At 41.1% G+C, this 20691-nt stretch overlaps 1 protein-coding gene across 3 annotated transcripts in view; it reads right to left on the bottom strand.

The window, feature by feature from the left end:
- Nucleotides 1-20691, bottom strand: part of trappc11 (trafficking protein particle complex subunit 11) — a 182370-nt gene that overhangs the window by 80792 nt on the left and 80887 nt on the right. For all 3 annotated transcript variants that reach the window (XM_061834025.1, XM_061834023.1, XM_061834024.1), the window contains exons 14-16: nucleotides 12004-12058; nucleotides 11756-11901; nucleotides 2222-2283 (exon numbers count right to left, since the gene is read on the bottom strand). In XM_061834025.1, the coding sequence (XP_061690009.1) occupies nucleotides 2222-2283; nucleotides 11756-11901; nucleotides 12004-12058 (263 nt within the window). The remainder of the gene's footprint in view (nucleotides 1-2221; nucleotides 2284-11755; nucleotides 11902-12003; nucleotides 12059-20691) is intronic.

Here is a 20691-nt window from a genome sequence, read left to right as displayed (position 1 = left end):
ATAATTTTTTTTTTCTAACGGCCAGCAGGGACGCTCCAGCAGAAAAGGTAAGAGTTACACAGGTGGAATATATCTGTCAAGGAAGATGGAGGTTTAATGTAACGTCGCGCTCTGTGCATGAATAAAATTAGCAGGAATAGACCCTCATCATGGAAAATGCAAGAAGTAATGCATATGATGCAGCGTTCAAGTTAAAAGCATTCGAGCTGGCCGATAAATAAAGAAATAGAGCTGTTGCACATAAACTTGGCATAAATGAATCAATGGTGAGACACTGGAAACGGCACCAGGAAGAACTGCAGCAATGTAAATAGACGAAAAAAAGCTTTCAGAGGTAATAAAAGCAGGTAGCCGAAACTGTGCTGCTGCTGTGTTACTCCTGCGGACGTGATTTGAATGAATGAAAAAAGACTGAAAAATAGCCAGGGGTCTGGGGGCTGCAAGCATGATCAAAGGATGACCAGGAATTTTAAATGTGCAAGTTTTATAAATTGTATTATGAATTAAATACATCCAATAAATCTAAAAATAAATCCTATTCTGTTTTCAAAATGTACACAATATGATCATTCATTATTTAGGTGCATACCTCTACCCCAAAAAATTACAAATTCAAATACAAATTCAACTAAGTAAACTACTAGAAGTGAAACTAAATTGAAGTCAGATTTGCATCATGGCATGCAAACATGCTTTCATAGATTTTATATCGTATCCGTTCAAAATCATTTTAATTTCTTGTTTTTGTAAATGATTGAAACCCATGAATTTTACAACAATTACAGACTTTTTACAAGTAATTGCTTCTGAACCCTCACGTCATTATTGACTACCCTGTCTGCAACTGGTGTTGGTTGTTTCGGTGGATCTTGCCTCTCAATACCGGTAGTAGTGACGTAAACAAGCGATGAAGTACGTAAGGTTTGTTGTTGACATCCGAATGTACCAGCTGTGGAAAAGTTTGTTGTCCTTGCTTCCAGTTTTTTGACGTGTGATTGTCGTTTCGCGAGAACTTCCAATGCCTTGAAACCTCTTGATCCATAGCCAATAATATCCTGACATCACGTGCACAATGCTTTACCAGGTCAATCAAATTTGAGAATTAAGTTGCTTAACAGAGTGTTAACTTACTTTTTTTTTTTTTGACGGTATCGACAATTTCTCGTTCCATCCAATCACATTGGAACTTATTTTTGACATTTCTATCAATTTCTTTCACTCTCCTCTCAAGCACGCCATTGTGTTTATTTACAAATGGGCCCCCATTACCTGCCTGTTCCACATTAGACCAATCAACTGATACGTATCACATTTTCCCCTTTGCTTCCGCATCGCTTCCAACTCACTTGGAAAAGATGGATCGGAAAATGAACGAGTGTGGATTCTGGCATGGGTTACGGTCGGAATATTGCAGAAAAAAAGAAGATCCATGCAATTTAAAAAGACAAAATTCTGAAAAAATCACGTCTGCTGCCGCATCTCTTTTACCAGTATGTTTTTGTTTTTTTTACCCAGTCCTCTTAGTGCTGTGTTACTCCCATATTGCTGCTATGTTACTGCCGCCTCACAGGCATTGTTTGGAAAGAAAAGCTAAGTTATCGTATTAAAACTTTGAAAATTGTTTGAGTACTGTCTTTCTTTGTAAACATCTCATGTTTCAATGTTGGCACATGCAGCTTATAGACAGGTGTGGCTTATGGATGTTGTGAGGGAGGACATGAAGACTGTGGGTGTTAAGAGATGCACGAGATAGGCTTAGATGGAAAAAGATGACACGCTGTGGGGACCCCTAATCGGGACCAGCCGAAAGGAAAAGAAGAGGAAGAACCAGACAACAACAACAAAATTATCAGAAAGAAAAATGTTCTTTGGAGAGTGGAACCCAAGGTCAATGTCATTGCTGAAGGGAAACAAATTGAATGATTTCAAATTTACCTCCTCTATAAAATTGCATAAATCCTTGAATGTTAATTAAGTAGTAGTTTATCTAAATCAACTTCTGTTTCTAATTTTGGTTGAGACTTAAAATATTAGATTTACACTTTAAAGGTCTTTTGCTGGATTTTCACGACTAGTGCCAAGTTGTCATAATGTTGACTACTGGCATGTATTACAAGTCTGCTCCTCAACTAACTATGCACAAAATGAACTGGCGAAAAATATTCTATACTAACATGCCTGCCTTCAAAAAAATGTTCAATATGATATACATCTGACACACCTTCAGAACTTGCATGAGATTCTCTCCAATTCTAGACTTTTGCTCCTTCTTCAGTGTTGAAGCTGAAACAGAAGACAGTAAATGAATCTCAGGAGACTGTATTTGAATTTTAAAGGTTGAATTTTTTTTACATCGCAAATTTGTAAACATTGAAAAGTTAAACCGAAATCCAGCTCTTGAAAATGTGATCAGTTTGAAATTAATTTTCAGTGGCATTTTTAATTCAAATCCCGGTGGCACATATTTATTTCCAAAGAGTACCCCTAAGTTAATATTTCATATTCATATTTGACAGTTACGGTAGTCTATGCCAAAAAAACAACTTGAAAAACTCATAACAATGATAACATTTTTATATACTTTTTATTTGAACTGTTTTGAAGGATATGTTTCGTTTGTTTTGATTTATTCAGTACGACATTTTGGCACTAATTGGTTGAAGTGCCACTAACACCAAAAACATGACATTTAGTATGTTGTTAACCATGGAATCATCTATTTGTTCACAGCACGTTCGAATGTTGCCGTATATTGATTTTTACTCTTGCGCTATGAAAAATCTGTGCATTGTGTGAGGTTGAAGAAGAAGCGAGTGACGTATTATGCATACAACTCCAGCTATAGAGTTGAGTGGATTTACCTCTTGTACAGCTGAGAAATTTGCTGTTTTCTTCTGTGTTTTTGCCAAAATTCCGACTCATTGTGTTGCTGGATTTCGCTTTAATAGTCGAGCGGATGGATTCACTCTTCACACGTCTCCAAAAGACGCGATTCGTCATTAAAAAGTAGATTGCACAGAGGCAAAGGACAAGAGCTTTGTGTGTTCCAGATGACAGGTAGGTGTGTATTGAGCTAGTAAAAAAAAAATAAAAGGGTGGGGGGACTAATTTGTCTCATAGTTTATAGCATATGTTACATGCAAATTTAGAATAAATCCCCTTGGTAAAACCATTTAAGTATAATAGAACACTTTTAAGACAATTTAATCACACACAATACAGTACAACACAAAACAATAACAAAATAGAAGTACAAAGAATGTTTACTGGCATGAAACACAAGCTAACTGGCCAAACGACGTATAGTCACCATAGGCGAACGAATGTTCCAAATGGGCGAATGTTATTTCCAGCAAATGTTCCGGAAATGTGACGGAAGACAGAAGGCAGTGTGGCGTCCGTGTACTTGTCCGAAAGCAGCAGTTTTAATAAAAGCCACCGTTGACAGCCATCCTTATCCTTATAGGAACATTCTAGAAATCCGCAACAGATGACGTAATAAGAGTTATTCTCTCTACTTCTTTCAGAAAGTAACAAAGACCTGCATCAGAATAACTTAATAAAGTAAGTCAGGAGTGGTCAATATGTAAGTACCTATGTAATAAAGTACGTAAGAAAGGAAAATCAAGAGATGAATAAAGAATGAAAACCTAAAATAAGACACACAACACATTTGCTCTAGGTTAATTTCGATAACATCCACGATAATTACTTTGCCCGGCATGGGCTACACACTTGTACACAAGACTTGGAAAAGGGTTCTGAAATCGAACAATTATGGGCCAGTCATTGAATATTTCATCATTTTCGCCCTCGTCTGTGTCTGTCGGGGGAGTCTGTTTTTAGTGGAGAAGTGAGCTTCATATCGTTTAAATATGCCTCAAAACGATATGGCAAATGGCCCCGGTCGCTTCACTCGCTTGAGATGTTTTCTTCCTCAAAAAGAACTACAGTCTAGAAGGGGTGTCAGAAAAATCTGAAAATCACTCTCGTTCATTTGCCATTGTATTCGGCACAGCGTGTTTTCAATGCCAGGGATTCAGTCTGTACATGACATCACAGACAAATATGGCCGGCACTTAGATGTGCGTTGTGTTGAGTCAGACTTATACAACTTCATGCTTGTATAAAACGCTCCCAGGACACTTTTTCTGGTATTATCATCAAAGTGATTAATATTATTTGTAGTTTTGATAACAATACCTATTTTAAAATGTGATTTTTTTGTCAGTGGCACTTTAAATATCCAATAATAAAATGACAGTTTCATTGACAGAATGACATGTCACAAGAAATATCAGGTTGTAGGGTCCCTTAGCGGAGCTAAATAAATCAAACTAATAATAACAATAAAAACAATATGTAAAATAAAAAAATAAGATATCTCAGAATGCACAAGCTATAAAATAGGTATTCATGGAAATGGCAATGATACGGTAGCGCAGCTGTAGAGCATGGGCCTCAAAGTTCTGTGGACCAGGGTTCCAATTGCGGCCCTGTCTGTGTGGAGTTTGCATGTTCTCCCCGTGCCTTTGTGGGTTTTACTCAAATCCACATCTCAAAGATATGCCTTATCTCGAGACTTTAAATTGCCCCTAGGTGTGGTTGTGAGTGCGACTGTTTGTCTCGATGTGCCCTGGGATTGGCTGGAAAGCAGTTCAGTGTGTACCCTGCCTCCTGCCCAATGAGAGCTGAGATTGGCTCCATCACTCCTGGAACCCCAATATGGATAAGCGTCTCAGAAAATGGATGGATGGATTTATCCATCCGCTCATCCGTTATTTTCACACTGACAAACACAAGAGGGCGCTGTAGGCATGTGCTCTGTACCTGCTACTACCTCAGAAAATGCATCACTTCAACATTAGATGTAATTTTTAAAAACAATTTAGAAGAATTGAACAAAAATGGCATTGATGAGAAAATCATATTCTGCATTTTACAAGTTCCAAAGAGTGAAATATGCAGCCACGACACTCTGAAGAGAGTTCAGCAGTGAATCCCAGCGTCCCAAGTTCACCCACTAGGTGCCATCAATTATCTTGAAGGCCCAATTGGGGGCTTTCCTCTTTATCCACAGCCACTGGCTGGCCTTTTCCACCACCTTGGAGAGATCTCTGACTTCCTGCCGATGGGCCTTCCCTCGGACTCCCAAATCACTGAGGAGCCTGGATGTTGAGGAGGCTATGAAGCCTCTGCTGCAAACTTCCACCGGGTGTACCTCTGCTCTCCAGCCTTGCTGTTGCACTTTGACCGCAAGTCCTGCATACCTCAGCCACTTCTGCTCATACGCCTCCTCGACTGCCCCCTCCCAGAGCACTGTGAGCTCGATGATGAAGACGAGCTTCAGAGAGGCAGACCAAAGGACTAGCTCTAGTCGTAGGGTGGTAGTTGCAATCTCAGATGGAAAGCAGGAAAGCTTCTTGTCCAGGTCTGAAAGCAGCTTCCACAGTCTCGTGCACTGCCCAGCTGTCCGTTGTCTGGTGGCTTGTTGGTGTGGCCGGTTTGATTCTCCCCCGCCTGAACAAACAGCCCTGGTTGCCAGTTGGCTGACAAGGGTGGGAGGGCGTTCACCCTCATCCGCTGGTTCTCCAGAACAGCAGCGAGACACTTCAGCACTTGGTTGTGCTACCAGGTGTAACGGCCTTGAGTAAGGCTGGTCTTGCAACCAACCAGGATGTACTTCAGTCTTGGGCATAACAGGTACGTGGGATCTTTGGCATACCACTGGTTTAGGTCCGTGGGAGAAGGCAAGACGTCATACACAGCTCTGATGGTAAAGCTTGCTTGCTAAAAAATAAATTAAACATTTTCAAATCCATACCTGCCATCATGCCTGGAGGCTTAACCAAAATACTCCAGCCATTTGATATTTCCATGAATTGGAGCTTTAAGGCAGTCTTGTGTTACCTGTGGGAGCATTGCATGACGGATGGAGAGCACAGCTTCCGGTTGAATATGCCATGCAAAAAACAAAAACCTGCCATTTCAACTTTCCGGGAAGTCATTGATCGTCATTGGGTGCCGCAACAAAGTATGGGCTTCAGTGACAACCAAATCCATCCTCACATGGATACAGAAAGCCTTGAATAGGTTGTAATTGTAACAGACGATAAGTCTGACGAAAGCGACGTTGAAGAGGAAGCAGCGTGTCGTCTATCTCTTGAATTGGCGGAGTTGTTTAAAAGTGACACCAAGGATGAAGACTTATTGGCTTTATTGATTTGAAGTGACACTGATGGTTTGGTAAGCTTGTTTGCACATTCTTGATGCTATAGTTATCTGAATCACTGTTATGTTACTTTAACATCCCAGGCAGGCACGTTCTCAGTTTGTTGTTTATGCATCATGCAACTTTAGCAATACCATACACCTATTCAGCCTGTTCTCTTCTATTTTACATTTTCTATTAACAAAGCAGTCAGAGTTAATTCCAATCCTAAAGTCGTTGCACTGGCTTCGAGTCAGCTTTAGAATAGATTTTAAAGTTCTGCTACTGGTCTATAAATCACTAAATGATTTTGGTCCTGAATACATGAAAGAAATGCTTACGGAATACAAACCCAGTAGAGCTCTGAGATCAACTGACTCAGGTCAAATAGTAGAGCACAGAGTCAGTCACAACAGGAAGCAGAACTGCAGAACTGGAGGTGGCAAAAATGAAGATGTTGAGGTTCTCGCTCGGAGTGACCAGGTTGGATAGGATTAGAAATGAGCTCATTAGAGGGACAGCCAAAGTTGGATGTTTTGGAGACAAGATTCGAAAGAGCAGACTTCGATGGTTTGGACATGTTCAGAGGCGAGAGAGTGACTATATTGGTAGAAGGATGCTGAGGATGGAGCTCCCAGGCAAAAGAGCGAGAGGAAGACCAAAGAGAAGGTTTATGGATGTGGTGAGGGAAGACATGAGGGCAGTTGGGGTTAGAGAGGAAGATGCAGGAGATAGGCTAAGATGGCAAAAGATGACACGCTGGAAAGGAAAAGAAGAAGGGGCTGAATCAGGGATCTGCGCTGAGCCCCTTCCTGTTTGCGGTAGTAATGGATAGGCTGACAGATGTGGTTAGACTGGAATCCCTTGGACTATGATGTTCGCAGATAATATTGTGATCTGCAGTGAAAGCAGGGAGCAGGCGGAGGAACAATTAGAAAGTTGAAGGCATGCACTTGAAAGGAGAGGAATGAAGAATAGCCCCAGTAAAACAGAATATATGTGCATGAATGTGAGGGGCGGAGGAGGAAGAGTGAAGCTCCAGGGAGAAGAGATAGCGAGGGTGGACGACTTCAAATACTTGGGGTCAACAATACAGAGCAATGGAGAGTGTGGTGAGGATGCTACCAATAGAGGAACTGTGGTACTGCATGCACAAGTCTGGTGTGGCGGAGAAATATGTTAGAGTAGTTCCGGACATGTATGAGGGCAGAAGAACAGCGGTGAGATGTGCCGGAGGTGTGCAGAAGAATTTATTGTGGAGGTGGCATTGCATCAGGGTTCCGCGATGACCCCCTTCCTGTTTGCGGTAGTAATAGATAGGCTGACAAATGAGGTTAGACTGGAATCCCCTTGGACCATGATGATCGCAGATGATATTGTGATCTGCGGTGAAAGCAGGGAACAGACAGAGGAACAATTAGAAAGATGGAGGCACGCACTGGAAAAGAGAGGAATGAAGATTAGCTGAAGTAAAACAGAATATCTGTGCATGAATGAGAGGGGCCGGGGGAGGAAGTGAGAAGTTTCAGGGAGAAGAGATAGCGAGGGTGTACGACTTCAAATACTTGGGGTCAACAATACATGAGTGTGGTAAGGAAGTGAAGAAACGGGTCCAAGCGAGGTGGAACAGTTGGCGGAAGGTGTCAGGTGTTCTGTGTGACAGAAGAGTCTCTACTAGGATGAAGGGCAAAGTTTATAAAACAGTGGTGAGGCCGGCCATGTTGTTCGGATTAGAGATGGTGGCACTGAAGAAACAAGAGGAAGCGGAACTGGAGGTAGCAGAAATGAAGATGCTGAGGTTCTTGCATGGATTGAATAGGTTGTATATGATTAGAAATGAGCTCATTAGAGGGACAGCCAAAGTTCAATGTTTAGGTGATAAGGTTAGAGAGAGCAGACTTAGATGGTTTGGACATGTTCAGAGATGAGAGCGTGAGTATATTGGTAGAAGGGTGCTGTGGATGGAGCTGCCAGGCAAAAGAGGGAGAGGAAGACCAAAGAAAAGGTTGATGGATATTGTGAGGGAGAACATGAGGACAATGGGAGTTAGAGAGGAAGATGCACGAGATAGGCTAAGATGGAAAAAGATGACTAGCTGTAGGAAAAGAAGAACAGACCCACGTGGGGGCTGACCAATAGCATTGTACTGTATATTTAATTGGATAAAAATTCAATTAACTTGGGAAAAGATACAAAGGAAGGTTAACGCCTGTGTTCACTTCTAGGTTAGTCCGATTAAAGTTTTTACTGTTAAAATCAAACTAAACCTGTGTGTTACCATGTATAAAATTTTGAGAAAGTGACGAGAAACCTTATGAGTCTCATAATATGAAGGTTACTACAATTTATGAAATTTTGATTCTTAGACCAGTGGTCCCCAAACCTTTTTGCACAGTGGACCTGTTTAGAGTAGGCATTTGTTCCACGGACAGGCTGTCAAGGTGTGGCATCTATCTCATCCAAAATTAAGTTCACGCAATCCTCTTAAAAATGAATCTTAAATGCAAAAAAATTCAACTCACCATAACACATACCCGCTGTGAATTATGGAGAGTTTCATTTTTCAGTTTTTATGTTTTCATGGCTTCATTAGTCAGTCTGTCACAACATATTACACAGAGTGGGTGTGGGGCTTGTGAATCACTTGTTGCAATGAACCCGTCATACAGGTAGGAATCTTGGTACAGTTGTAACTTAACATACGCGTAACTTCACATGCAGGTTTTACAAGACACAGATCCAGGATTTGACGTAAGAACAACTGCAGGTAGATGTTGCCGCAATCGTTAAGATGCTGAAACACACGTTCCGCTCAGCTTTTCGAACTTCATTTGGTCTTTCCATTTGTTCCACCTCGGCTCGGTAGGATCTCTGTGCAGTTGTTCTGTCACTTTTTTTTGCATTTAGTACAAGCAAATTACCAACCATGCTCTCATGACCAGAACTCGAGGGCAATATGCATGGCTCATGAGACCAAGTACAGTTTGGGGAGTGTATTTATTCGATACAGGGTCGATACATAGGCAGGCAGTCCAAACAAGCAACAGTGTCAAAATCACAAGGCAAAGACACAAGGTCATCAACAAGGCAGGGTTCGGGAGACAGAGGATTAAAGAAAATAACATGAAATTTCAGGAATGTGACATCACGGTACAACGATCTGGCGAAGGACCAGACCAAATGTGGGGAAATATATATCAATAGTAATCAGACCAATAAGAAGCATGTGGGCGCATCTGCCCACCGGACCAGGTGTGCACCAGGTTGGGGAAGGACACAGCCAAGACACATGCAGACCAAGAAAGCAACTGCTAAGGAAAGGGGTGAAACGAAAAAGAGAAGGATGTCGATGGATGGGAAATAATATAAAAACACGAACAGGGTGAACAAGTGAGCAGCTTGGCAAAGAGTTCTGACTGTTCTACTTCAACCACATTGGAATGCCCTCGGTAGCAGGCAATAAGGAAAAGGAGTCGCTACTGGGTTTAAGTTCCTTTTTACTCAACCCTTTGGCAGCACACACCCAACGCTCTAACAACTAGCCACTCCTCCGCCACACACTCGCTCACCTAGTCTGCTTTATGGGAGTCCCCTCTCTGCTCTTAAAGGGGTACAATTATAATTACATTATTTCAATATGTATGATTTTCAAGGGAAGGAATCCAAGTTGATAATGTCAGCCAAGGGGGTGAAAAGAATTTTGAAGCTAAGGAACTGAGGAGGAGCTAACAACGTAGAAATCAAAGAAGCGACGGATGCAGCAGCATAAGCGGTGCGGAGTGAAAGTTTTGACGAGGAGATAGAAGAGGAGATTATCTCTAGAACTGAGATCAAGGAAGCGTTGACAATGTGGGAGAAAGTTTCGGACTTTGTGGTGAAGAAACATCCAGAAAAAGTTGCAACTGGTCGTGCTTTGGTGCTATGTAACGACCCGTGCCTTACACATTTTGGAAACGGTCAAAAAGAGGCAGAAACAAACCTCCTTGGACAGGTATTTTTTTAAAATGGCCATCTGTTGACATAGAAGAATCCATTGCAAAAAAGGCCAAAGTTGTGTCGGAAAAAGACCCGAACATAATTAAGAAAAACTGAAAAAAATTACAGTAGCAATTAAGTTAATTCAAGTTCATTAAGTGTAAAGCAACATTCAGCTAAGCGCTAAGTAGCTAAACGAAATGATACAAAATTAGTTCAGCAAAAGTGAAAGAAAAACAAACTTGTTGCAATTACGTTCAGAGATAGCGTGTAAACAAGACTGATCAAAAGTCACTGAGAAACCACTTCTTCCACAAACATCCTCCATCTGCCTTCTCCACCCACCACCTCAATTATCTCATCTCTAAGGGAAGTACATTTGATAAAAGTAGTTCCTTTCTTTCCATTTCTTAAATGTTTTTTATCCAATAAAATATGTATAAATACACTTTTCATATTTAAATATTCGGAAAATGAAAAAAATGGTGTGGCATTTTGAGGGCTCGAACAGATTAGTGGCATTTACAAAAAATTCAATGGTGAAATCCACTTTGTCATCAGAGCAACTTGCGATAAGAGCATAGTCACAGGATGAATTAAACTCATATTTCAAGGTATGATTATTTTCTTTTAAATGTAGCTTTATTTTTGCAGGCGGTCTGTGACCCCTCAGTTGTCTCATTTACCCTTTCCAAAGAACAAATGGCAACAACTAATGTACTGACGGTCACATTGGACTGCTATTTTGTTGAACACTACCGTATGTGTCCCCAGCTATGTGTTTAAGTACATATCTACATGATTACACATGTTATATGTACTCAGGACAAATACACACAGATGTATGTATGATTTTTTTTTTTAAATAGTCTACTGTGTAAACAAGTAACACTGCTGACATAAAATAATCTTAGTGGGCACTTCTCTTGGTTGAAGGTATTCCATTATATGTATACATACAGTGGCTCCAAGAGCTTGAATTCATTTCTGGTTTTAGGACAGTTCTGTGTGTGGCTGAGTATTATATTTTCTCTCTTTGTCAGTCCATCTTTCTTTACAGGAGTGTAGTTTTAGCCACACTGGCATCTAGTGGCTAACCAGCCGCTGAGCTGCCCATCTCACGTCCTTGATGCTATTTGTAGTTCTTTAAATAGAGGAAAATTCACAATTGTGTGATAGGTGTTTTGTTGAAACATTCTGAAGTTTGTCGCCTTGCAATTACTTTTAGGTTCGATGTGTGGCACATCATCGTACATATTGCACTCATGTCAAACACATATCTGATTTATACCCCCCCCAAAAAAAAATGGAATTGTACTGTTCACGTGGACATAACAAAATCAGATATATCTATCACATAAGGCAAAAAAAAAAACATCAAATCGACTTGGACCATGAATATCGTGGAACTGAGTCATTTGCTGCACAATTGCAAATGGGGCATTGACAGATTTTGAGTACAGACCAGGTGTGTCAAAGGCAGCAGTCAGAGTGATTACACGAATTTGATATTCAGAAATAAATTATACACAATATGGGTTCAGTATTCAGTGTAAAAACAGTGCTTACCTCTGCCCATTAGCTCCATACAGAATATGATATAATGTTTGACACTGGCCATTAGGTAAGCACACTGGAGAGCTGTGGTCAATATGGCTGTCTGGATTCCACACCAGCGCTCTGTGCGAAAGTCACACATCACATACTCCAACAGTCTACAAACACAAGCACATTTACCTCAATGATTAACATCGAATAACTCAAACAATAGCCATACAATAATGGATGTAAATCTGGTACATCAATAATGGACATACTTGAGGGCTTTGGCATAATCTTGAGCATGGTAGTATTCCTCTCCCATTTGCACCACTAGGAATGGAAAACGGAAACAAATGGAGTAGGATCAGCAAAGGAAACTGCTTCATTCTTCAAACTGGTAGCAGGTTATACAGAAGGCTCTGACAGGCCCGTTCGTAATTCAATAAATCCTGCTGATTTTGGACCGAATGTTGTGAATACTTGACGCGGGACACTCCTGGCGACAACTTCAGTGGACTAAAACCACCATTTGTGCAACCTGAGTACGCAAATTGGAGCCGTATTACTCAGGTGGAAGCTGCTCCGCCTAAGTTAGCCTAGCTCAGACAGCTAACAACAACAGCGTCTGTTTTCTAATATTTACTGAGGAGAAAAACATCAAACGCTAGTAACTACACGTCCTGCAAAACCTACGGATCGTATCCAAAGAGTACTCATAAGAAGTTGGGCGAGTGGAAAAGTAAATATAACTTGCTTATCGGCCTAGTATTCCTTAACTTAGCTTGATAACAACGAGATGCATTTGTGATCAAACCGTGCTGTTGAAGAAACATCGAACGTGAGTAACTTCAAAATTTGTACGACAAGGGCCGTGAGGACTGATGGGAAATTTAACAACTCTTATCTTAGTACATAGTACCCAAATTGGTGCCATAAAGTTCGTGTTGAAGCTGCTCGGGCCAAGTTAGCTTAGTGCACAAACAACATTACCAACGTAGAGTATACAACGAGGACCAAACATCAATCGTGGACTCAACCTTCAACGACCAGAGTGTGGTTTGAATCCCTTCCATCCACGTATCCTTTAAATCAACATATCCTTTATATTTCTTTTAACACAGGTAGTATGTGATTTGTATACCTTATGTTCTGACTGTTTATTGTGATTGCTTTTATTTGACCTCAAACTTAACATAGATTAGGTACTATGTGAATTATGTATCTCATGTGCTGACTTTCTTTATTTGATTGCTTTTACTTTTTGATTATCAGCAGCCCGTTGGGCAGCACACTATTGTGCTACCTTTTGGCCGGTCCCAAGCCCGGATAAATGCAGAAGGTTGCGTCAGGAAGGGCATTCAGCGTAAAACTGTGCCAAACATATATGAGCGTTCAACAAACTAATTCCTTAATGCTTAGGCCAGGGCCCGGGCTTCCTACACCCGCACCCAGAAATGTCAATCTGTAAGGCATAGGTAGAAATTCAGTTAATGGAGGTCAAAGACAAAAAAGAGGAGGAAAGCGGCTTGGTCGGCAGAAGACGAAAAGAAAGACACAGACCATACAGCTGTGTGTAGGGACGTTGAATGTTGGGACTATGACAGGAAAAGCTCAGGAGTTAGTTGACATGATGGTTAGTAGAAAGGTTAATATATTGCGCGTCCAAGAGATCAAGTGGAAAGGGAGTAACGCTGGAAGTTTAGGTGCAGGGTTCAAATTATTTTATCATGGAGTAGATGGGAAGAGAAATGGAGTAGGGGTTACTTTAAAGGAAGTGCTGGCTAACAATGTCCTGGAGGTGAAAAGACTATAAGATCGAGCGATGCTGGTGAAACTTGAAATTGAGGGTGTTTTGTATAATGCGGTTTGCGGCTATGTCCCACAGGTAGGATGTGACCTCAAGTTGAAAGAGAAATTCTGGAAGGAACTAGAGTAGTCCTGAGCATCCCAGACAAAGACAAAGTTGTGATTGGTGCAGATTGCAATGGACATGTTGGGGAAGGAAACAGGGGCAATGAAGAAGTGATGGGTAAGTACGGCATTCAGGAAAGGAACTTTAAGGGGCTGGTGGTGGTGGACTTCGCAAAATGGATGGAATTGGCAGTCGTGAACACTTATTTCCAGAAGAGACAGGAACGTAGAGTGACCTACAAGAGCGGAGGTAGAAGCACGCAGGTGGATTATATTTTCTGTAGACGATGTAATCTGAAGGAGGTTACCGACTTTAAAGTTGTGGTGGGGGAGTGTGGCACGACAGCATAGGATGGTGGTGTGTATGATGACTGGTAGCGGGTAGGAAGATTAAGAAGACAAAAGGAAGAGCAGAGAATCAGGTGGTAGAAGTTGAGGAAGGAAGAATGTCGTGTGGCCTTTCGGAAAGAGCTGAGACAGGCTCTAGATGGACAGGAAGACCTCCCAGAAGATACTATTGCCAAGGTATTCAGAAAGGCAGGCAGGAGAGTACTTGGGGTGTCTTCTGGTAGGAAAATGGAAAAGGAGACTTGGCATACTCAGTCTGACCAAAAAAAAAAATAAGGACTTTTTAGGGCCATTCTTAGGGGCTGACACGAAAAATTTAGGGCCGACACGAAAAATTTAGGGCCATCGTGGGAAATCAAGAGTAAGGAATAAAGACTCACCCAATGGTGCCATCAACCGTTCTTGGTTCATCAAATGTTCCAGTATCTCAGTACCTGTGACAGTGATCACCGGTCGCCCCTTGTGGTAGTTCTCATTGATATGACCATTGTCAACGTCTTCACATAACAGTATAAAGAAAAACTGATTCTAACTACAATTGCAACTATATACACAAATGTCTTCTACTGATGTCTGTTTCAGCACCCCAACTGTAGCTCCTTGAGCCTACCCAGTGCCTCATCTATTTGTTGCTACAGAGGTGCCAAAGTGGCTCTCTTGTCCTTTGCTCTGGCTCTGAGTGCATTGGCCTCGGTGATAAACCTCAGATTCCTCTTTTCTTCTGCCTTCTCACACAGCCTGTCAGCCTTCTCAATAAGCGTTGATATGTCAGTCTCTATTCTAGCTTTTTTGGCTTTGAGGCAGTAGAGATGAAAAGTGGGCAGCGATGCCAAATGTAGCCAGGTACGAAGTCTTCCTTTACCCACAGTGGTAGTTTTTAGCAATGTCACTGTCTGGGAACATGACTGCAAACACTTTCGAATTATTTTCGCAAGATTTGTAACTATAACGGCTGCAGATCACTTTTGAAGTCCAGACGATCTCTGCCTTTAACGACTCCATCTTCGTGTATTGAACTACATTCATAGGGTTAGGGTTAGCCTGACTTCTGGCTGGTTGAAATCGATGGCTGGACAACTGTAGGTGCGCATTAGGGATTGCAGCCGGTTACAAATAACCAGTTATAACCGGTTTTCGTTTTTTTAAAAAACGAAACCGTGATCGTACTGTCAAAATAGGTTAAAATTTCCAATAATTTCTTCCGGTTCCAGTACTCCACATTGAGCTATTTTTTTCAACATCATTACCACTTTTTTCAAGTTTCGCTGTACGAGTAAAGTTGGACTCAAAAGAACATTCAGTTATATCAATCAAACATGGCATTGAGGAAACACTCGGTATACTTTCATGCCCTTTCTGAAAGTCAGAAAGACGAATGTCAACAAAACATTTTTACAAAAAAACAAAAATTTAACTTACACGAGTGTGTTATTGAAAGCCACATTCAACAAGCTTGTTTGTCAATATAGTATACAAACTACCCCATTACCGCGGAGTAAATTAACGATCTATGGTGTAGCGCCGGAGAAAAGGAGTCGGAGGCGGAGTGTCGGACACAGGAACAAAACTTGTTTTATTGGCAGACATCAAAACACTACTCGCATAACGGGGGGAACTCTATGAACTCGTCACTCCGGAAGAGCACCAACAAAAACAGTCCGCGCGGAACACCGGACCCCAACTCGAGGTCCCGCGGGTGAATTATGTAAACACCACTATGGTATCGTTTTTTTTGCTACAGCTGTTCGGTTAAAACCGGTAATGAAAGTAAGCGTTTTTTGCGATCCCGAGTGCGCATGCACTGCTCGTACCACTGCTTGAAGTTGATGCTTCACTATCTTGATATTTTAGAAACAGATTCATACCAACGGAAGATGAGACAGTCTTCGCCAAATCAGCATGTCTCCTGTTTTTCCTGTGCGACTCCAGCGCTTTGACGGCCATCTTTTCAAGATGGTAACTCTGCTTGCACAGATGGCAGTAAAACATGTGCCAATTTTTTGGATCTCGACAAACCCAGCTCCCAAACTCTTTACTTTCAACCCAAGCTTCTTGAAAAATGCACTTCCCCGTGATACAAGTTGAATCGATGAAAGAACTACGCTACGTCGTAACGAAGACGAAGTGAAATGCCTACTCACGGAAACAAACAATGGAATATCGACAAGATGGCGACTAGTTGTCAACACTGTGACTTCCGTTGACAATTTCCAGCTGATTTGGACGCCAGACGGATCGGTATTTATTTTTTTTAAATAAAAGATTAATTTATTTTTTAGGGAGAATTTTGGCGGTAGAGGTCCTCTCTTTGATTTTTTTTAAATTTAAGGCCTTTTTAGGGGCTTGACCGGTTTTCGCGTATTTTAAGGACTTTTAGGAGCCCCTAAATGCACCTTCGAAAATTTAGGAGTTTTTAGGGACTTTTAGGGCCGCGTGCGAACCCTGCTTGGTGGTGGATAGAGGTGGGAAGGGTATGGAGCAAGTAAAGGTGATTAAGGATAGCGATGGAAATATGTTGACTGATGCCAGTAGTTTGCTAAGTAGATAGAAAAAGTTTGAGAAGTTAATGAATTAAGAAAATGGGAGAGAAGGTAGAGTGGAAGAGGCAAGTGTGAATGACCGGGAAGTGGCAATGATTAGGAAGGGAGAAGTTAGGCACTGAAGAGAATGAAAAATGGAAAGACAGTTGGACCTGATGATATACCAGTGGAGGTATGGAAGCAATTTGGTAAGGTGGCTGTGGAGTTTTTGACCAACCTATTCAATAGAATACTAGCAGGAGAGAAGATGCCAGAAGAATGGAGGAAAAGTGTGCTCGTCCCCATTTTTAAGAACACAGGCGATGTTCAGAACTGTGGAAACTATAGAGGAATAAAGATGATGAGCTACACAATGAAGTAATGGGAAAGAGTAGTGGAGGCTAGACTCAGGACAGAAATAAGGATCTGCGAGAAACAGTATGGTTTCATGCCTAGAAAGAGTACCACAGATGCATTATTTGCTTTGAGGATGCTACCAAGAGAGGAACTGTGGTACTGCATGCGCAAGTCTGGTGTGGCAGAGAAGTATGTTAAAATAGCACAGGACATGTCTGATGGCAGCAGAACAATGGTGAGGTGTGCCGTAGGTGTGACAGAAGAATTTAAGGTGGAAGTGGGACTGCATCAGGGATCAGCTCTGAGCCCCTTCCTGTTTGCACTGGTAATGGATAGGCTGACAGATGAGGTTAGACTGGAATCCCCTTGGACCATGATGATCGCAGATGATATTGTGATCTGCGGTGAAAGCAGGGAACAGGCAGAGGAACAATTGGAAAGATGGAGGCACGCACTGGAAAGGAGAGGAATGAAGATTAGCTGAAGTAAAACAGAATATCTGTGAATGAATGAGAGGGGACGGGGAGGAAGGGAGAAGCTCCAGGGAGAAGAGATAGCGAGGGTGTACGACTTCAAATACTTGGGGTCAACAATACATGAGTGTGGTAAGGAAGTGAAGAAACGGGTCCAAGCAGGATAGAATAGCTGGCGGAAGGTGTCTGGTGTTCTATGAGACAGAATGAGTATCCGCTAGGATCAAGGTGCAAAGTTTATACATCAGTGGTAAGGCCGGCCATGATGTACGGATTAGAGACAGTGGCTCTGAAGAAACAAGAGGAAGCGGAACTGGAGGTAGCAGAAATTAAGATGCTGAAGTTCTCGCTTGGAGTGAACAGGTTGGATAGGATTAGAAATGACCTCATTAGAGACCCACCCAGAGTTGGATGTTTTGGAGACAAGGTTAGAGAGAGCAGACTACGATGGTTTGGACGTGTTCAGAGGCAAGAGAGTGAGTCTTTTGGTAGAAGAATGCTAAGGATGGAGCTGCCAGGCAAAAGAGCGAGAGGATAGGCTAAGATGGAAAAAGATGACACGCTGTGGCGACCCCTAACGGGACAAGCCGAAAGAAAAAGGAGTCGTATGAGCAAAACAGCTCCTTTTAATTACTACTATTTTCAATTTTATGTGGTTATTGTTCAAAAGTAAAAGGTTTTATGATCTCTTTTGTATCCCCACTTTTAGCAACATTAACCTTAGTTCCCTTATGGTCAACATTTTCAGTTTCATTATGTGGAAAAACAATTTTACAATAGTGCTTCAGTGCATACAGGTTAACTGGTTTACTTTTTTTTGTTTTGTTTGTTTACACAACTCTGTAAAGATTCTGCCGAGGCGTTTCAATAACAATGAAGGTTGTACTTTGTACATCACAACTTCTGATTTTGCTTTCTTTTCCATTTAAAGGGTATGCAAAGTCTTCAATGCACCTTTTGCTTATATTATACATTTTTTATGCTGAATTCGAATCTGAAATCCATTATGAAAGAAGCATTTTAATTTTTCGATTATTGACAAAAATTGATCGCACATTGCTGGATTCGTCAGAAATACACGATCACGCAGCGGAAAAACATGAGAAGGGACGTGACGTAAGAAGTTGACATAAACATCATGGCGCTCATTCGACTCCATTGTAATCACGGCCTTCAATTTTTCGATAATTCGAGCGATGAAGATGATTTTGAAGGGTGCCACGAAGACTGAAGAATACGAGCTTTATAAAGGCCTTAGATTCGAGCCAGTTAGACAGAACACACGGTCAAATGCAGACGATATAGCTGGCGATGAAGGTGCCAAACAAGCAAGACATAGATACGATGACATGCCTCATGTTGGAAACACTGACTGGTAAGCATTTGTGAAGTTGTTGTTTTGTTTATTTAGCCATAACTGATAAATAGTAATGGCTTTGATATCCTGAATGTATGTACGAAGTTTTTGGTCTTGTTTAAAAATTATGCAAAGGCTGTGCATTTAGTTAGCATATTTTCACAAATAAGGATTTTGATGAACGAAATCTGTTTCAAACATCACGTTAATTTGAGAGCAATAGCTGGTCATAACTTGCTTCACCATAAATATAATTTCACATGTTAAACTGGTGCTTTAACCAGACAGTACCCAGAACCGTCCAGATCCATTGTTGTCACAATTTTCCCAAGATGTCATGTGAAAAACTGATAAACTTTCTATTGAAAGCTGTAAACTGCTATCTTGTGGTTTTGTTTGGGCACTAAATGCTTAAAAAAGAAATGTAAATGGGGTGGGTGGTTCTGTGTACGGGACTGTTATGGGTCTTTGAGCTGTAGAAGTTTGTGAACATGAACAGATTTTTAATTTTTTCAAATTATACCCACAGGTGTGCATGTAAATGCCGCATAACCATGGAAACAGAAGAAAGTTGTTGTTGCCATGAAAGTCAAAATATTCACCAGAAAATGGCAGCTTATCCAGGCCATCCGCTGCAGTGCACCAAGGTTTTATGGCCAGCTGTCTGAGCTCATGAGCACTTGAAGTTGCCGATCTCCAATTAAGGGAACAGTATCGGCAGTACTGAATTTTCCACAACACGAGTAAGATCTATTTTAAAAATACCTAAGATTAATATTTCTCCAAATCAGCCCCGCTTTTTGCCATTGACATTCAGATTTTTCAAAATAAAGAATTGTTTACAGTATTATCGTTCCTGCTAAAAGCAGCAATTGACCAATCAATGCTTGTTCAAAAAAGTCACATTCTGGAAAATTCTCACATGAGTATATTTTGTTATTTTCAGGTCTATAGTGCTTATAGACAGCTTGTGAGATTGTGTTAGGGAATTGTAGGTTGAAAAAAACGCAACCCACCTCCATCCTGCTGTGTGTCTCAGATTTGTGGCAGATAGTCAAGAGAACACGGGATTTAAATGGTCTACATCCAGAATTTTTTTGTTTTGTCTTTGTGTAAAACTTGATGCATATGTTTGTTTATGAAGTAAACATCCACCACAGAACTAAAATCATCGCATTTTTACTGAACTGTATGGTTACATTGTGTATAAAACTCTAGTAACATTTTCACTGAATGCTTATTTGGTCTTTCAATCTGAGCATCTTGAGGCCATGAAATACATGTTGCAGTATTCTGTCGGAAAGATATGTGTTCCTTTCTCATGAACAGGCTCTTCATCAGACTGGCAACTTTTGGAATGTACCCAAGATTGAGATTTAGCCTCTGCTTGTTCGATGTCAACCTCTTGATACTTCCTGAAACATCTGTAATTAATATATAAAAATGAGGTTCAAAGTTTATAACATGAGAAAAAAAACACTGGATAACGCGCAGGTTTATTTCAATCTATTTCATGGTGCACAAATTATTTTTGATGAGTTGAAAACAGGTCTCTTATTCTCTTGAGTGCCTAGTATGTAATAATGCGTATTTAATGCTATGTAGAATTTTATTAAAATAAAAAACCCTGGACAAACAAACAAAAGATTAGTATCCATCTAACCATTTTCTTTGCCGCTTATCCTCACAAGGATCGTGGGAGTGCTGGAGCCTATCTCAGCTATAAACGGGCAAGAGGCAGGGTACACCCTGAACTGGTTGCCAGCCAATTGCAGGGCACTGTGAGGCCACCGCTTTCCAGCTGCTCCATCGTGCCGCCATTTGTACACAATATTATCCTGTTTTTCTAGTTGCGAATGGGCAAATGATTTGTGGTAATAAAAGTATTTTTAGCTAAGAACGATATATGGAGCTTTCATTCAACCATGTCAACAGTGTTCAATGTTTTCAGGAAATAAAAGATGATCAACATACCTCCGTAACTTGTCTTTAACAAAA

Source organism: Syngnathoides biaculeatus, chromosome 11 (genome assembly GCF_019802595.1).
Source record: "Syngnathoides biaculeatus isolate LvHL_M chromosome 11, ASM1980259v1, whole genome shotgun sequence".
NCBI lineage: Eukaryota > Metazoa > Chordata > Actinopteri > Syngnathiformes > Syngnathidae > Syngnathoides > Syngnathoides biaculeatus.
This window is presented reverse-complemented; position numbering and strand designations above follow the sequence as displayed.